This window comes from Corvus hawaiiensis, chromosome 8 (genome assembly GCF_020740725.1).
Source record: "Corvus hawaiiensis isolate bCorHaw1 chromosome 8, bCorHaw1.pri.cur, whole genome shotgun sequence".
Lineage (NCBI taxonomy): Eukaryota > Metazoa > Chordata > Aves > Passeriformes > Corvidae > Corvus > Corvus hawaiiensis.
In genome coordinates, this window is record NC_063220.1 from 27,292,167 (window position 1) to 27,311,132 (window position 18,966).

The 18,966-nt window shown below is 38.4% G+C and overlaps 1 protein-coding gene and 1 long non-coding RNA gene across 2 annotated transcripts in view; both read left to right on the forward strand.

The window, feature by feature from the left end:
* The window catches only part of NRG3 (neuregulin 3), a 372,404-nt gene that overhangs the window by 277,629 nt on the left and 75,809 nt on the right, over positions 1–18,966 (forward strand). The window contains exon 4 of the mRNA XM_048310800.1: positions 6,387–6,413. Within this exon, the coding sequence (XP_048166757.1) occupies positions 6,387–6,413 (27 nt within the window). The remainder of the gene's footprint in view (positions 1–6,386; positions 6,414–18,966) is intronic.
* LOC125329213 lies at positions 13,333–15,153 on the forward strand. Its single transcript, XR_007205087.1, has 3 exons — positions 13,333–14,331; positions 14,456–14,506; positions 14,591–15,153. It is a non-coding gene; the product is annotated as an uncharacterized LOC125329213 (long non-coding RNA).

The following is an 18,966-nucleotide window of genomic DNA, read 5'->3' on the forward strand; positions in this document are numbered from 1 at the left end:
TTTATGAGACCTGGTTGCAACATAGCTGGGAAAGGACCAGTTTTGCCAATGTAGAGGTTGGCGTTTCCAAAGGACTTTGTGTCACTAATCATGCCAATTGCTGCTGAAATTCACTGGAAGTGCTTAATGACCGAAAACATCTAAGCTCAACGTAGATAAATGCATTTAAACCCATTTGCCAGCATTCCTGCAGATAAAGGCAGGTCCATCTGCAGAGGCAGCACAATGCCACTGTGCAAACCTCGAGCAGGCTTGAGAGGCTGGACCAGGATTTCATGCAGGACAAGTCTGGGCTCTGCAGGAAACTGTGTGTTAATGAAATGTCACAGGTGGATAGAAGAATATATTCCTCCATAGCCCAGTTCTCCCAGTGGTTCCTCAGTTGTGACAGTGCTGCAATCACCTACCATGCAGTTCAGACTGTGGGACAAGTGCAGACATCATCATATCTGCTATGGAAGCCCAGGAAAAGAATTAAAAATTGTAGAAGTAGGTCACATAGCTACATCAGTGTTTGGTCTTTGTGTAGTCCTTAGCACAATCTGAAAACCTGGTAAGTGGGGCTGGGCTTTTAGATGGGAATATAAGGTGAGTGCGGGGTGTGGAGCCAGGAAAGGTGGAGGGTGGGAAAAAAACTTAACAGGAGATGAGAGGCTTCAGTAAAGAACAGGAACTTCAAAGAAAAATGACAGTTTCTGCAATTACAATGCTAACACGGGTTTACTGATCTGTCAAAACTGCATAATATTAGAGAAATCTCCATTTTTCTGGGAATATTTATCAAACTCATTGGTTATAGTAGCTTATGCTAATGTCAGTAATCAAGTAACCAGACTGTAATGTGCAACGTTTACTGCAGTCTCGTTGTGCTGGGGGAGGTTGATCTCACAGTGATCAAACAGGTTTATCATTTTCAAAATATATTTAGAGTGAACCTCGTAAATAACCTTGTCACCATCAGCTATGAGGTCTATCAGGCAGCTTCATTTACATTTGATGGAGTTACTGATTTTCATAGAAATAGCATTACATTTTTTTTCAGCAAATAAAATAAGAAAGCATCTCCCAGTTGTCTGAGTGGAGGTGAAGGGTTCTGTGTGGACATCCTGTTTGCTTGCTGGTACTCTGGGATGAATTAAAGTCCTTATATGTGTTGAACAGTTGTGTTGATTTATGAATGCTAAGAAAATCAGCAAAAATGTATCTCCATATAACAGCAGCATCTAACATCTACCTGCTCTCTTATCTCATTGCTGAAAACAATGGGTTATTTAGAGAAAAATAAAACTGCTGCATGTTTACCTGATGGTAAACATTTTGGGCTGAATCTGATAAGACTCTTAAATGCATTCTTCAGGTGTTTAATAAGCTTAATAGTACAATATCAGTAGGCTACTCACTGATTTGAAATTAGACATGTTTATTTCTTCTGCTGAATTTATAGCTATAGTAATAAAAATTAATCAGTACTGATTTACAATACTAGGAATATCAGTAGAGATTACTTGTGTTGCTTGTGAGACTAAGTTCTTTTCATTAATATCCAACATAGTGCCTCAAAGAGAAGTAACTAAGTTTATTAGCTGCAGAGATAATTTAAGGTCTTAAAAATGATAGAAAAGAGACAAGCTTAATCCTCTGAGTCTTCATGCTGCAGGTGAAGTAAATAGTTGAAATTTCCAAGTTGTCTTGAACCTGAACATGGGAGTATAGCTATTATTTATTTGCAGAAGTTAGAAACAATCTTTCCACTTTTGCAATGAAATCACAGCCACAGGCTTTAGTCATTCAAAGGGAAAGAACATCAGCAGTTTGTTCCAATATTCAGCACTGTGTATAATTTATATAACAGGAGGTTTTGATGGAGGTTTTTCAAGTTTTCCTTTGTTATGGAATTGATAGTGGGCGAGGGGATCCTGTCCTGAGGCTATGTTATTATCTCTGCAGAGCTATACAAATACAGCAAGTCTAGGGTTTTTTTTCCTCCTTTGTATTTTTTTTCCTTTACAAATAAATGGATAAAGCAATTAACCTTTACATTTTGTCTTCAATATTTACTTTTGCACATTGAGGACTTGAATTTGGTTTAGAATAAAATTAACTGTATCTATGCAAATTGGGAATGTAAATGTTTTTCATTGTTTATTATACTGAGAATATAGCAGATTGTGAAGTTTTTTTTATAGATTTATGGCCTTCTTTCTTTCTAAATTGTTATCATTTCTTTAACTGTGATTTATAATTTCATCAAAACCAGACCAAGTATCTTATAAGGGCTTGTGTGTATGTGTGATTTTGTTATTGTGTCTTGACACAGATAGGGCAAATTACCAAAATATTCTGTATACTTACTATTACACCAGTTAATGTGTAGTGAAGAGCCTACCTGTTGCCAGGGAAATTTTTAATCTGGAAATATTTTAGTAGTCCCCCTTATCAGAGAGGGTGAAAGGAAGGTCCAGGTATTAGTTGATTCAAGATCATTGTCAGGATTTAGTTTGATCCCTTTTTAAATGTCTCAGAGAGGGAATTTTCTGTCGTGAAGATATTTTAAAAAATTAGTAGTTGAACTATTTGGTTTTATGTCTCTGATTCCCCTGAACAGTCTCAATCAGTTTTCCAACCTCACCAAACATTTTGAAGAGTACTTTTGTGTAAATTCATTACAGAAACAAATTACTAGAATTTCTCTAAAACAAACAACGGAATCAAATTTTGTGCTCTTTATTAACTGGGATTTAAAAAATATATTAATACATGCTGTTGCTTTTTCTTTTTGATATTAAAAAAAAACAACAAAACAACCAACCACTGAGAGCTTTGGTCAGTTTGTCAATGAGGAGAGAAGATGGAAGGAATAAACACTTCCTACAGAATAAAGAAATCCCTTGTCCCATACTCTGTGGGCTCACATGCAAAGTGCAGGACCAAAAAATAATATACTTCCAAAAAATCTATATTTTCCCATATATATGTATATATATCTGAAATTGATTATGGTTTTCACTTCATTAGGTATAGAAATAGGCTGATAACCCCTTGCTGCAAACATCATAAAACACAATGGATAAGAGAGCAGTAGTTTAGGTAGTATCCTAATCTAGCTGCTTTATGCATGGAAGGATTTTTCTTTATTTCAGACCAAGTTTTATTGGTCTTAATACTTAAGAGTTAAATTTAGGCCTGTTCCTTCCAGACAGGTCATCTGTTCAGAGTACTTGAGCTGTCCCAAGGTAGCTTGTTGCATATTATCATGTAGCATTTTGTGTTCAAGACAATCATCTACCAAGGACAATCTAACAACACTTATGAGTTTCTTGCAAGCAATAAATTTCATTTGCAGAGGAAAATACTTTGCTGTTGCACTGATATCCTAAACCTGTCTTCTTCATGCCAAAGTCAGCTTGTCCTTAGGAAAGACTAAAATGTCTGTAGAGGTTTACAATGGGTACTTTCACATCCAAGATTTTTCAGTGAGATTTACACGGTGAGTTGGTGAGTTTATATTTCTGTTCATAGTGTTAATATGACTAAGAAAAGAGCTGCAGGAAACCACAATCCAGACACGAGGCAGTATGGTTTTTTGTGGAGCACTAATAAATTAATCCATTAGTGACTGCAAATTTATCTTCTCTTGCCCTCATTATCAAGTATTCACAGGTGTGTATGTATTTAGACAGTATAAATTAAAAGGGCTTCAGTACTAGCAACACATTACCATAGTGCAAGGACCAGAAGGCACAGTATTTTTCCCACACCAACATGAAAATGCAGAAATACTGATAAAATAAAAAATAAAGGTGAATAATCTTCCTATCTGAAAAATATATTCGTTTCTAAGAACATAATACCAGAAAGAAAGAAGAAATCACAATAACAAAAATAAAATACAGTTGCATTATTTGGTTAATGACCCCATCTTGTGGAGCAGCGCCCATGCTTCAGCACATTTATAGCTCTCATACGCATTTTTTTTTAACTGAGTCCGTTTCTTGATGGTGAATTACTTGGCAATGCACTTGCTGTGTCCAGGGAAGTGCTCTGCAGGCAATTCATCATTTGTACACCACAGCTGTAGAGCAATAGAGTAGTTCTTTGTCACACCATCGCTTGCTGGGGTCAATACTTCACATTTTAGTGTTTGGTTCAGTCTCAGGTCACCACCACAGCTCACAGCCCCCGCTGGTTATTCCATGCTGCTGTATGTGTCTCTCACATGGACCCGCTGCGAGAGTTTCTTGCTGTTGTTAAGAGGGGACAAACCCATCTCCAAAGCTGGAGCTTGCAGAGTCGCTGATTTGCACCACAGCGGTGCAAGTGAGAGCATTCACTGGGCTGATGCCTGGTCACCGAGGGGCGGCCCAGTGATGGTCATAACCAGTGCTAGCGTGTGCTCCATCTGCCAGAGTTACCATTTCCCCCTTTTCTATTCCTACGTAGCTACTCACAGAGGTTGTTGAACTACACTTAATGATTGGCAGCTTGGATATTTTATCATAAAGGTTTATCCCACTGGACATCCTTTCATCGTAATCTGGGGAAATCAGCTTTGTCAGCAGTATACATTATGCTGGTTGCTGAAGTTGTTTTCCAGGCACATGAGATATTTAAGATAAATAACCTGACATGTTTCCACCCCCTCCAGTTGAACATGTTTTGCAGGAAGGCTCCATATGCCCTTGATTCTCACTTACGTATAAGCCACTCAAATATGAATTGAAATGCTTTTTCGTGTTTTTGAAGGAAAGGTGTATTTTGTATGCACTTTTTGAGGAAGTGGTTTTTAACCATGTTGGTGAATTCAAAGGGAGAATTGCAGGCTGCAAATGGAAAACATGTAGAGAAGAGGGATAGCCAAGTTAGGAAAAAAGGATTGTTTTTTTTAGCTGTTCCGCACAGACTTTAAAAGATGGTATTGCATGATCTTGCTTCATGTGTCAATATCCTTAGCTCCTTGGAGACCAGATTATGGTGCTTTGATCTCTGCTATCGTTTTTTTAAAGCAAGGAATTTTCAGCTGCATTTTGATCTAATTTACAGAAGGATGCAAAGGTTTGAATTGCAGGTAGATAATATCTGCAAATTTCACAGGTACAGAAAATTAGATGGGGAAAAAAACAAGCTACAAATCTCTGTAAATATAGTACGTTTGATGCACTTTTGATATATCTGATCTCATACTCTTATAAAAATCATATTCTTATAAAAATTTACATTTTTTGTGTCAAATGTTCTAGGGATGTTTGTACATGATACTTGTACATGAATGCAAGAACACAGATTAGAAGATGGTTATGTGGAATACATATGCGTATGATTTTGAGTTATGTCTTTTCAAAAGGAAAGATTCATTTGGGTGTCACTAAACTCGCATAATGTGCCTTCCCTAACACCATGGTAATAAGGTATTTATATCATATACCATCATCTTGTGTTCTTTGCTTTTCAAGTGCGTATTGTGCCTTTTGTATGAAAAGAAATATGAAGTTTAGCAGTTCAGCAACTGTTCTATAGATTTGTATGCTAAGTGAACTGAGCAAGCTGATGCTCAGTGCCTTTTCCTGGGTGGGTTGAAAGGGTGCAAAAAGTGAAAAATTCCCAGCATTTTCAACAGAACCCCAAATATTCCACGATCCCGTCACAGGTACCAGAGCTGACAATAAAATGAAGTGTTTAAACTAACTGTTGGGTTATGTTGGAAAATCTTTTAGCTTTGCTGTGTAGTTCTTAGAGGATTCTAATTCGTCATGTGAAAAAAGGGCCCTGAAAAGTCTAGAAGTCCACGTGGTAATTCAGTCAATATTGTAAAAGCACTAAAATTTTTGCTTCACTTCGAGGTGTCTTGAAATTATTGCATCCTGTCTGTCTGATGGCCATGTTGGGAACATGGCTGCTCTCTCCTGCAGTCAGATTTGCTGTTGTGCAGCAGAGAGCAGATAGCATGTTGGGTGCAAGTGTGGCTGCTGTGCTGTTCTGAGAGCTGCCAAACTCAGTGAAAGCCTTCCATTCATGACTTTAGGTTCTGATCCCTGTCAGAGAAAATGAAAGAAGGAACCGTGTCTAACTAAGGACAGCAGTTAGCATGTCGAGAGAGGAGTTGCAGGAGGATGGGAGAATGAAATCTCTTTAGGTAGCTGGCTTGAACATAAAGTCAAATATAAAGGCATTCATGTCCTTCCCCAAATACATATCCCTTCTTGTGAGAGCTGAGTGCCCTAAATTCCCACCCTAGGATTGCCTTTGAGGAGTAGGGTTGTGCCTTTGTGAGCCCTGATCCCACACTGTTCTGCAGCACTGCCATATCAAGGTTGTATTTATATTTTACTCTGTTTCTAACATTTCTGTCTCTTTTCTCTTTTTTCTTTTACATGCTTTCATGAGTATAGCAGACCATTTAGGAATTGAATTCATGGGTAAGTTTTAATTTCTCTTCCTTTCAATTGCTCATATTTATCTTGGTTCCTTAGACCAAAGAGCATGGAAGTTAATGGGAAGACTCCCATGACCTCCACCACTGGGTTTTGGATTGTGTTCCTATTATACTTACAGATTACACTTGAAATTATATGAAGGTTTAATTTTTCTCTTGTCCACTGCTATGGAGCTTAGAAACTGCATAATGATGTTTTAGTATTTCATTGGTATTTAATGAAACATAACATAAAGGTTATGTGACCATATCATCTTGAGGAATAGTATTTTATATGTGATTTTAGGGTAGAATTACCGACTTTTTCATGTAAAGGAAAGTAAATTTTAAATTAGAATATTTTGGGGTTTTTTAAGAATTTTGTGTTAATTACAATAATAAATTTAACTAGATTTAATAAGAAACATCTTATTAAAGATAATTCTCTAAAGTCAGAGAAATTCTTTTAAGAAAAGAGTCAAAGATCCATCATTCTGTGAAAAAAGTTAAATTGGTTAGGAAAAAGCTAAAAAAGGAGTGAATAATTGCTTCTTACAATTTTGGAAAGGGAAAGATGACATTCTGTTGGCTCAGCTGCAGCTCTGTGATGTGTTCATAGTCTCATACAATGACAGGCTTAACAGATCACCACTTCACCTCTCAGCTATCTTCAGACCTGGGGAAGCTGAGATCCATCCCTAACAGAGTTAGAGGTCCTTTATGTAAGAACAGCTTGCATAAACCATTAAATATGACTGAAAACACTGTAATAAAAAGCATGCAAATTCCTGTTGAAGTCATAAAACAGTTACTTTTAATGCGTTCTTTCCTTATGTTAAGTTTTACTTGATTATTTTTAGATTTGAAAAGTAAGAGCCTGATAACCTATCGATTTTAAGTGGCAATGTGGGGATTTTGTTGACCAGTTAAGTATAAATTGTCAAGAAACCAATATGGTGATGAATATTAACTGCATCGCAGGCTGCATTAACAAGAGGACAGCCAGCAGGCTGAGGGATTTTCTCCTACTGCTTTTGGACTTGTGCCATGCCTAGATCACTGTTCTCTCTAGAGAACTGGCTTGTGAGGTCCAGAAGTTTTGTGTTTCACTTCACTTTGTATGAGGCTTGAAAAGTGCCAGTGGAATCGATGCAAGGGTCTTAACAGACTTAGTGGACACGCACAGCTGGGAAATGGTTGCTTGAAAGGCTCTGCATATATCCTGCTTTTCCTGCTTAACTTAAATTGTGGGCAACAGTCTTGAGGCATACAAGTTGAAGGACAAGCATATATGAAAAAGAGGATAAGGACCATAGATATACTGGATTCTTTGAGTGAACCTTTCCATAAGAAGCAGGAAAGTGTTACCCAAGAGGCAAAGCTGAATTATTTTAATTTTATTTTGAGACTTTAAGTTTCCTCTCTTTTTTTTTAAGACATTCTCTTTAAGGCATGAACTAAAGCCAATCCCTGAAGTCTTGGCTCAGAGTAGTCCTCTCATATGAGTAGCTTTCAGATTTTTTTATTTAATATTGGAACAGATCCTGATGGCATAAAAATTAATGAAATCTTGTGTCTCAAGCCTGAAAATATTGTGACAGCAGTGTAAAATGAGGCTTGAAGTTGTTTTCTGTGGGCTAGAAAAAAGCAAGTTCCAGAATCATATGCAAAAGTGAAATGCTTGTGCTACTTAAATCCTCCTCTAGTCTCCATGAAGATTTATTTAGGAAATGTAAGCATGCAAGGAATCATTGCTGTACATGTAGCAAAGTAGAAATTCCCACCCTGTGCACAGAGAGTTCAGGTGACAGTATGCTCATCAAATCATGGGCACTCCTGTAAAACCTCTCCAATGAGTTTACTTCTGTACTGTAGAAAATAATGGCAATTAGTGCAAAAAATGTTTTCTCTCTAGAAAAAACAACAATGCATAGATGATGCAGCTTTGTTTGTACATAATCCAGGGAACAGTCTTTCTAGTGTTTTCATTGCATTTGTGGGCTCAGTTGCCTTAGAAATTCCATTTTCATCATTGTCTTACAGAAATTTTGTTTGAAAATCATGTAAACCATGTAACTTGGGTTGCCAGGGCAAGTTGAATTCTTTCCACAGTAGACAAAGCTGAAACTTCATGTCAGTAGGAACATGTGTGAGAGTTGTCTCAGGGGAGAGATGAAATGTGCACTAGCTACACATCTAGTTTAGTGTACATTTGCCAAGGAAGGTAGATAAGTGTAGTCATTTCCTTTTTTTTGTGCTAGACTCTTAAGGATCAGTGAAGTGCATAAACACAACCAGTCCTTTATTGTCCTGTTAGGGATCTGTGGTCCATGAATTTGTGTATCCTGTTGTGAGCCAGTTGATGCTGTTTCCCCCCACCAGCTCCTGTGGCAGCCCATTCCAGTGCTCAGTAGAGGCTGTATCTGTTGCTTTTCCATTACCTGTTGAAATCTGCTTCCCACTGGATCCTTCTCTCACAAACAGTATTTTGGGAACAGGAATTATGCATTCAGTGTATGTACCACACTGAATTTTGTGCTAACCTTGCTCATGGTCTCACACCCCCTTCCCTATCTAGGTGCTGTCAGGTTTGCATTCCATACAATATGCAATATTGTGCATTCCAAAACTGGAACACCTGATACTTTAATATTGCTGCTGATACTGATTTACACTGTTTGTTTCTTTGTATGGATAGAGAGATAAAGGCAGTCATATCGATGTTGCAAATATAGCAATTAATGTATGGTTCGGGTGTATTCATGTGCAGCATCTCCTGAACTAGATGAAAGCCAAGTATGTGGTCAAGGGACACTATGTCCTTAAAAGTGTGGATTGAAGTATTGTCATCAGTGGTCCAGCTTTTTGAAACTTCTGGTGATAAGAAAATGGTTTATACTTTCTAGTACATCACATCATAAAAAAAAAGTCTTGTGTCTGATTGTCACTCGATTCAATATCCACCTCTGATGCAATCTTCTGGACAGGCTTTGGGCAAGGTCTTTTAATGTGTCTATGCTTCAGATCCTCAGTTGCAGTAAGTTTTTACAGGCCTTCAGCATTTAGATTCCTCAGCTCTCTGGGGGATACCTTTCAGTAACATAGAAACTATTTCTTCTTTGCGAGAGGGTGCAGACTTGGCTGCGTCCTCTCCTCGTACGGGAGCAGAGCGGTGTGAGGAGAGCACCGTGCAGCTCACCCAGGAGTGCAGTGCACCCGCTCTGCTTTGGTGCCCGTGTCTCACCAATGAGGATGCACACAATTTTATCGACATTTCCGACACACAAGTAAGGAAAAGTTGTCCCAATGTCCCCACTGGAACTCTACGAGTTGTATTAACAATTTCGTGTCAATGGAAAGCAGGGTGGCTGTTGGTAATGCTCATGTGAGCCAGAGAGATTGATAAAGGAAAAAAAGAGAGATTGGAAGAAGCAAATTCTATACAATGAGAAAACTCGTGATGTGTCAGTAGCATTAAAAGAGCATGGGGATACAAGTATCTACAGCTTCTCATAATTTTTTGACCCAAGTGGTTAATTGCACTTCAGGGCTGAATGGTTTACTTTCCTGATGGAAAATTTGTTGATGAGGACAAATATCTGTGACAGCAAACATGGTCACTTTGGAGCAACAGGTAGCAGCTGAAAGCTGCTGTGGAGACTGGCATGGTGCATGTTCTCCCAGCTGCAGAGTGAAATTGTTACCTGAGAGTCATCTTTGGGTGTTCTGAGCTGCAAGCCAGTGCCCAAGACAAGGAGTTGCCTTTTTAACTCATTTCTTACACTGAGGATGAGTAGAATTAAGATATGCTAAGGCATGAAATGCAAAGGTGAGTATTGGAATAACCTGCTACAACACATGAACAAACATGTTTCAGCAACTCACCTCCACTACCTACTCCAATGATCCAGAATGATGATCTTTTATTCTGTAACAGTAATTTATGGTGGATACAGCTGAAAATAAAATGCTCCAATAAAGTGTAACAGCCGGGTTGCTGCAGTTTTGATGGAAATACAGACATAACATGAAGTAGTCTTCATCCTTGGGCTGCTTACCAGTTAAACCAGTATCAATGGTGTAAACAATTTTGATGTGATAATCTCAATCTCCCCATGCGTGAATTACAGAAAACCAATGTAGCAGTTGCTATATTTAGTTACTACCTTTACTTTGTTTATACTTAGGGCTTAAAGAGAAAATTAATATTTTTCATTAGAACTACTCATCTTTTCTGAAAAAATCAGGAGCTTCACTGAAATCAATAGAAGTATGAATGGTATATAATACCTTGTAAGTGCTGAATCATTAAATAGCATTTAATTGAGCAGAGTAATAAAGTTACTCAAGAATGGGATCTTAGTAAACTTTATATATCTCCTTGCAATGACTACAATGTGAAATGTATTCAGTTTTCTGTATTCTGAGCAGCTGTTAACACCGGAGAAGTTGGTGCATGCTGCATTTTCACTGTGCCTATTCTCACTGCCGCCTCATTGTGCTAAGATGGTTGCATGCCTAAGACTCTGGGAATACCTGATCCAGTTAACCAGCTTGACTCTGTCACCTTGTGTCATGCACTGTGACTGATGCATTTTTATTTTTGCAAACTGCAAAAGTTGGTTTTGCTGATGGGCAGGATAAGCAATAGTGCAACAACTTAGTATTTTTCCTGTTTGCAAGAAATAAAAAGGCAAAGTTCATTAGTCCTTGCACAGCTCAAACACTGGGAACCTGGACTCTTTCCTCTGAAATGCAATGTCTCTGTCTCGATGTGAGCAGCAACCAGAAAATGATAATAAATGACCAGTGTGTGCATGGATGGTCTTGCCTTAGTTACCATTTAGAAGTTCTTGTCTGTTATAAAACCCTGTAATGCTCCAGTCCTTGCTGGAAGAGCAGATGAATGTTCAATTACATGAGCAAAAATGTACGTGTTGTAAAGAATGTATGTTTAAAAAATAAAGAAATAAAGTTCAGTTTTCCCTGTATTCCTTTTGAATAGTATAAAGCAGGTAGATCTTGTTCTGATAATATGGCACACTATTTTTATGCTCCTGTTTGCACATAATCTTATTAGAGATTCTGCTCACAATCATGCCCCAGAACTATGAAAGCATGTCTGTCTAATAATTTTATTGTTATTAATCATATGCATTTAAAATATTTCATCTGTACTCTCTTGTTAAATTTCTGAAGAGCTATGAAGGGCTGTTCTGGTAGGCATTGACACTTGGAATGTTTACTACCATCGTCATCGCCCTTGAATCCCTTTGTTCTTCATCCTTCTGTTTTTTATCTTTTCAAACTCAGTAAAGATTTTGCTCTTGGGACCTTTTCCAAACTTACTAAAGGCTTTGCTCTTGGGACCTCATCTTTCTGTTTGCCTTATGAAATACCTGTTCCTTTTAAGTATGCTGCAAAATAACAATAGCATCCTGAGGCATGAAATGGATTTAGATCCTTGGCACTTTCCATGGGATTCACTTAGCTGGGAAGAAGAGTCATTTGTCATCTCTAGAGAAAAGAGACATGAGCATCAGAAGAGAGATTTTTACAGAAACAGCTGATGCCTGAGTGCTGTAATAGTACTGGATGGAGCAGGGGTTCCTCAGGGGCTACAGCAAACTCTGCCAGTGTTGTATCTGTTGAGGAAAACATACCTCCTAAATGAAAGTCAGTGTGCATCTGGTGCATAAGTCGCAGGTTGCCTCACATCTTGGCTCAGTTTAGGGCATATGGTTCTAGTTTAGTTGAGAGGGAAAGATTTTTACCTAGATGTTTTATAACCTATCTACCATCTTGATTTGGTGCTACCGTCTTTACTTTTCTTGGTATGTCATTTTTCCAATGTGTCTGCATTTTATGTATTGGCATTGAACTGGGTTGGATTAACTTGCATTATTTTTAAAAGACAAGACTAAGATTTACTATGTGGTTAACTTATGTGTGTCATTAATTGCCTGTGATGCTTTATCAAAGTAGTAATTCTGTGAACTGGATGGATAGAGTAATTTTAATATATGTAGCTTACTCTGGTGACCTTCCTCAGTGTTTGGTTCCTGACTGAACCTCCTGATCATCTGTGATGAAACTTACAGAAATTTAAAAACCAAAAACTGATAAAAAGGTGTACTGACAAGTTTAGAAAACCAGAGTTGGTCTGGGTTTCTCTGTTTTCCTGGGGTCTGGGTTGGGAGGAAGAGAAAGTTGCATTAAATGGGGTCTGTATCAGACTGTAAAAGGGGTTGTGCATCATCCATAATGACACATGTGAGTGTTATTCTGTCACTCCCAAGGTGAATGTGTACTGAGTTCCACTTTGTGCTGATTGGAGGGCACTAATAAAGTCCAAGTGTTATCCATGGGTTAGAAAGAATTTGTGAAGCCTCAAAATTGGATGTTGTGTATAAGCCTTCAGGTAAGTTTCTGTGTACCTCCTACAGAGTTGGAACCCTGGGTTCAGAGAATTTGTCTTTCGGTGCTGACCGGCAATGATCCTCAAAAGCACACTGCATTTGACCTGAGGCCTTGGGAAAAGCTTCCCAAATTGTGTGATAACACTGAGGTTGTTGCTGTGTATTTGAAGAGAAGTTTGTTGTATCACGGGGTGGAATATGTAGAGATGTAGAAAATTTAGGTTTATGGGCTATAGTAATATATCTATGTAACAAGATGGAGGATTTTGAGTGTAGGTTAGCTCTTCTCCATTCCTCCTCCTTCACAAATCTGGGTGGTCTGGTATTGGTTCGAAAAACCTGCAGTGCGGAACATGAATGATTAGTAATTGGATTATAAGTAAAAATAAATTAGTTGGCATTCCATAATTGGATAATTTGGACTTTAAAAGACCTTGGAAGGTAGCACTTGGGGGCCATTTTCACCTTGTTAACTTAGAGGCACGCTCTGTGCAGCTGTACTATAGAGAAGAAATAATAAACATCTGAGTTCGAAGATAAACTCTGTGTCTCCTGCGTTTCAATCCAAACTCTGAGTAAAAGAAGCAAGAGACTGAGGCAAAGAAAATACAAATCAGAGAAAATTTATACTACAGTGCCAGGTACAAGCCTCTTCTTTATCGTGCCAGGTTCAAAAATGTTGGCACCTCGGGGAGAAGGGGCTTCCAGGTTGGGTTTCAGCTGAGGACACAGCATCTCATCTGCTCACAGAGGGGCTTTGCTGTGTCCTGTCTCTATGTACACATATTATGTGTATGTTCTGGTTTGGGATTAGACATGTGCCCTAGGTTCCTGCACAGTTGGTGTGCCTCAGAGTTAAACACTTTTTGTTACGAAATCCAGGTAATTGGATGGCTTCAACACCAAGCAGACAGCTGTGTATTTAAATGTGACCTTATACCCAGTCAGTCTCGTACCCTGCATTTTGAATATGGTATTTAGGTAAATGCTGCGCTGAGCCTGAGGAATTGTTAAAACTGACACCACAAGGGTATGCTAATGCAATTAGATGACTTGCAGTGTTGAGATTTGGCCTTTGTTTGGGCTCAGTTGCAGTTTAACCAGATGCAAAAATATGTAGACAGTAACTTGTACACTATTGAAACCAGCCTAGCCGGGCAAAGGTGAGAGCCACATGTCAAAGGTGGTGCTACAGACAGCTGCCACAAGATCTTCCACTGACACTTGATATTGCCAGTTGAGAGGAAGCTTCAAAGCAGTGAGTACCATCTGGACATGTCCCTGGGAACTTGGGATCTGTTGTTATGGGTGGGGGGATTTATCACTAGCAGAAGGTTGTTCACGGCATATTGAGGTTATCTTGACACAGGAGGAGAGGCTCCAAACACCCAACATTTATGCAGCCGCAGTGAATCAGAGCTGCTTTGCCCTTTCCCTGCTTGGAGGTGCTGCGTAGATGCCAAGTCTCATTCATGAATGATGCAAGGATTTGGAAAGCAGGACGTAAGTATCTCAATAGATGTTCTATGGCAGTGGTGCACTTGTAATGTATACTACAGTTGTATAGAAAAATCAATGGTTTTGACAGTGAACTAAACCTTTCTCTGTCCTTCTTTTTCCTGCCTAGAATGAGTAGAGGTGGTGTCCTGCCAGTAATTGCTGGAAGCAGAGGGGAAGGGTAAGCAGCATGGAAGAATTGGCAGTGAGCTGCATAGAGCACTAAGTTATTGTTTCATGCACTGCCTTTTCTCTTCTTTTGCAGGCGCTGTAAGATATTGGCACATGGAGCGCAGAGATATTCCTGCTCTGGCTGACAGTTCCTAATAAAGATATTTTCATTGTAATTGAAAATTTTCTCATGATCCAATTTCCTGTTCCTATCAGCATTGGTTTATCCTCATTTCAAGCATGATTCTGCTGAAAAACACTCTGTCCAGTGGGCCAGGGTATCTATTGGTATTGCTTCCGACTCGACAGTCAACAATTATCTGGGAAACAAGCGTGAGCAGCACAAAAGAAAGAGGGAAAAACAAATCCTGTGTATGAGTGTGCAGGTGTTGTGCTTGTATGCTCAGTTCTTAACAACAGTGGAAATAATCTCAGAGTTGCTTGCAAACTGTTACATTCAGATGACAAATGAACTTTTTTGTTTACCACTGCTGTCTTTTCTTCTTTGAATGGTTAAATAAATTGCCATGAGGTATTTTCATTTAGTATGGATCCAGATCCTTTTGGATCATGTTCATATAATTTACTCACTGCATTTCTATCTATTGCATCAGTCATCCTGTAATTCTCATATGAATTAATATGATTTTTTTTATTTTTGTGCTAAGTTAATTATGTACTACTCCATGCCTTCTTTAGTAAGTAAACTCAATTACAATATAGTATTACTCTATGGTTATTCTTTTACATCTCTTGGTAATTTTGCATTTCACATTCGAATGGCAAATAAAAATGGAAATATAAAAAATAACCTGGTAATGGAGGAACATAAAATGGGGCAGTATTTAAGTTCTCAGCAAAATTAACTAAAACAATTTAGGCTCTTCACTATTTGATAGTGAAATACAAAGTAACAGAGAAGAGCCAGACAAAATTAATTAGACCAAGCAGTTTATAGAAGAGATGAAAATGAGAGAAAAAGCAGTTTATTTGCCATTAAGACCGTTAATACTTCTATCAGTAGCTTCCCACACCTTGCTGTTAATGAGTAGGAGCGTAAGTTGTTTCCTCATTGAAATAATGACCTTAGTCATCAAAAGTATAAGGTTTTAAGTAATGCAAGGAACACAGAGTTGAGCCAGCTGATGCACTTCCCTGGTGGCTGCCTGCCTAAGCCTGGCCTCCCTCGTGCACTTGCAGCTCTTGCCCGTTCTCTGTGCCATGGGATAAAGTTCTTCAGTGGTGTAAAGGCTTGAGTATCTCACTGCAAGCTAAGAGTATTTAACACTGATACCTACAAAGGCTCTGGCTGTTTTTAGTGTTAGTTGACTGTAAATTTTGAGAATTGCAGTGTTGGACTTAATAAGAGTTACTTTTGTGTTGCTCTTGATTTCTGACTAAAACACATAGAAGTCAGTGGATATTTTGGTATCATGTCTGTTATTTCTAATATAATGTACAGAACCTGAAATCAGGATCCAGTGTGTGACTAGACTGAATTATGAAGTGAGCTTGTCCTTTTCCTGATTGGCTCCAAATCATCTAAATCTAAAAAACTAGATAAATCTCTCAACAGTAGTTACAAAGCTGAGTATATATAAGTCATTTGGTGCTATTGTGAAAAGCTGGGAGTATCTTTCTTTCCTCTCCTGAACTTCCAGTCTTCTTCTCCCTAGCTTTTCTCTTTTGTACCTTCCTGATTGTTTTCTTTTCTTTGTGTACCCCCGTGGACCTTCCTTTTGTGTTAGTTTATGAAACCTACTGGTCAATGAACTTACTCTGTTTAAATGTGTTGCTGTTTACAGCAATGACTACAAATCAGTTGTATCACAAACTGCTCTGTTTAGCTTTAATGGAGAGTACAGCATGCACACACTGAAGTTTTACTCATTTATTATCGTAATGTCCTCTCCTGTACCCAGAAGTGATGCAGCATTTGAAAAATGGAAATCACAATATACACTAACTTTCCCAGCTCATAAAATATGAATGCTCAGAAAATGAATACAGCAGTGTTAAATACAGTTAATCAGCTTTAGAAAAACAAAAATATGTATTTATCACTATAATACATACATGCATGGGATATTAATGAAAAATACCAGATACTTCATTTTCTGTGTTTATTCTACACTGTGCTCATTACTCTCATTCAAATAATTTAAATTTGCTTTCAAGATAAAGATGATTTGCTGGTGATGAGAAAAGTTGGGATGTCTTCTGTGCCATATTTTTCTTTAATGCTGTGAAGCAGAGTCTATGCACTGAATATAAAGCCAGCTGGGCTGGAAATTTTGTACATTACAATGGACCGACAGGGTAGACCTTTAAAATTGTTGAGCTGTAAGTAGTTGCACATAGTGCATTGTTAGTAAGTGTATCACAAAAATATAAGACTTTATTAAACTCAAATTAATAACCTGCCTCAGTGAGATAAACCTGTGACTTCTGCTGAATTTTGCTACATGAAGGTTTTCTATGCTTCTGTACTTTAGGTAATGTGCTAAAAAACCAAGAAAGTGGCCTCGGTTAAGTGTTTGTTTAATGAATGATGAAGAGAAAATTACTAAAACAAATTTTATTTCAGTCAGTTTTTTCTTGTGAATCTGCCTACTGTGTTTTTAAAATTTCTCTTGACTGATGGAGTCTCTTTCCAAGGTAAGGTGCTACCAGAGCATCTCATTCTTTCAATTAGTAGTCAATCTTGTCTTGAAATAAGATGGCTGACCATTGGTGGGAGAAGGTGAGTGAATCCTATAAAAATCCTAAAGAACAAATCAAGTAATTTTAAATTGATTTATTCCATTAAGTTACTCAAAGGTGAACTGGAGAGACAAAGTCGATGTAGTTGTCCTAAATTATGCTGTTTCTTTGAAGTTAAATAGGTATTCATATGGTTTTTTCCAAAAATTACTTATTTTTAAGCACACGTTCGAGTCAACTTTTTGTTCCAATAAAATATGAAAAATACTCATTAAAACCTCAGGGAAAATACGGAAATTCTGTTACTTATTTTTTGCTGGATACAAGTAGTGATTTGTGAGAACTACGCTGGATGGCCAATATCTTACTTGTCAGTATTGGGTCAAAGGTTCGTACGTGACTCTGATGCAGTTGATTGTGGAGATACTCACAGCTTTTTACCGACTAGGCCCATAGTTCAATGCCTTAGAAAGCCTCGGGCAGCCTAGAGAGGTAGCACAGGCAATCCAGCATTTCAGCAGCTCTAAAAGCAGCAATAGTAGCTGCAAAGCTGATACCACCAGTAGAAGCAAAGAGGGAGAAATATAGTCTTCACTTGCCTAATTCCTGCAATTAGAAGCTTTCAAACAGAAACAGAAGCAGATGTTTGCAGAAAGGGTGCAAGCCAAAGAGGGCAGGCCCCCTCTTGTGCCCTTCTTTTACTTGGAGAAGGGGAAAGGGGCGGACTGGGGGCAGACCCGGGGTGACCGGCCAATCAGACACTGCTGAAGAATTTGAGTTCCATTTGGTTTTGCCCGCGCTTGGGACAAAGGGGTTCAGAGCACGTGGCAGAGGCAAGTGTCTTGGGGAGGGGGAAGGGAAGCTCGGAACAGGCAGCAACAGTTGATGTGGATAGAGGACAGCTGAAAGACAGTTCAAATGTATGCCTTGCCACTGATGCTGCTTAATTCAACTTTTATGTCAGGAGCTCTTTTGCTCAAAGGTTGAGTAACGTAATGACATTGGCTTGCTTTTTCTAGTGATTTTTAATTTTTTCTATACCTTTTAAGATGTGGTAGGGTCCATGTTTCAGCTATTTCATTGCCTCAACACCTTTGTGGATTGGGTTTAGCATCTGCAGGCCGTGAATCAGTTTGGTAATCATCCTGTTCAGTCTGCTCAGCCTTGTTCAGTGAAAGTCTAACAGTCCTTGTGCAAAGAAAATTCAGAATCACCTGTAAGTTTGCAGGTGTAACTCCTATTGTGGCAAATGCCCTGTGAATTCAGGATTGAAATGTGCTCCAGACACCTTGCTGTATATCCAGCCTGCACTTCCGGTTCTAGTGGTGCTAGTTTGGCAAAAATGGGACATAGTCTGGTCCCCTTTCAGAGCTGTGACAAATGTGGTGGGAAAACAGTTCACTTTTTAAGAAGCGTGTTCTCTGCCTCCCCACTCCCTAAAATATGCTCCATTTCCCTAAATCTTTTTTTCAATCTAAATTTGTAGAGTTTCTTCTCTTAATAGTGTATGCAAATAAAAATTCATTAAAATAGCAGTATATGATTCACTTGTCTGGGAATTATCTTCCCATAAATACACTCCATGATGTAACATTACTTTTTCTCCCATTCTATACTCCTCATTTTATGGTACCAAGGTGTGTACCATCAATCATTTCATTTACAATTTTGTCATCTTTATTGCTTGCTCAATCATTTTGATACCTTCATCTTATCCTCCTTTGTTTTGCTGTCAATATTCTGAAAAATATGGATGCTCATGTTGGT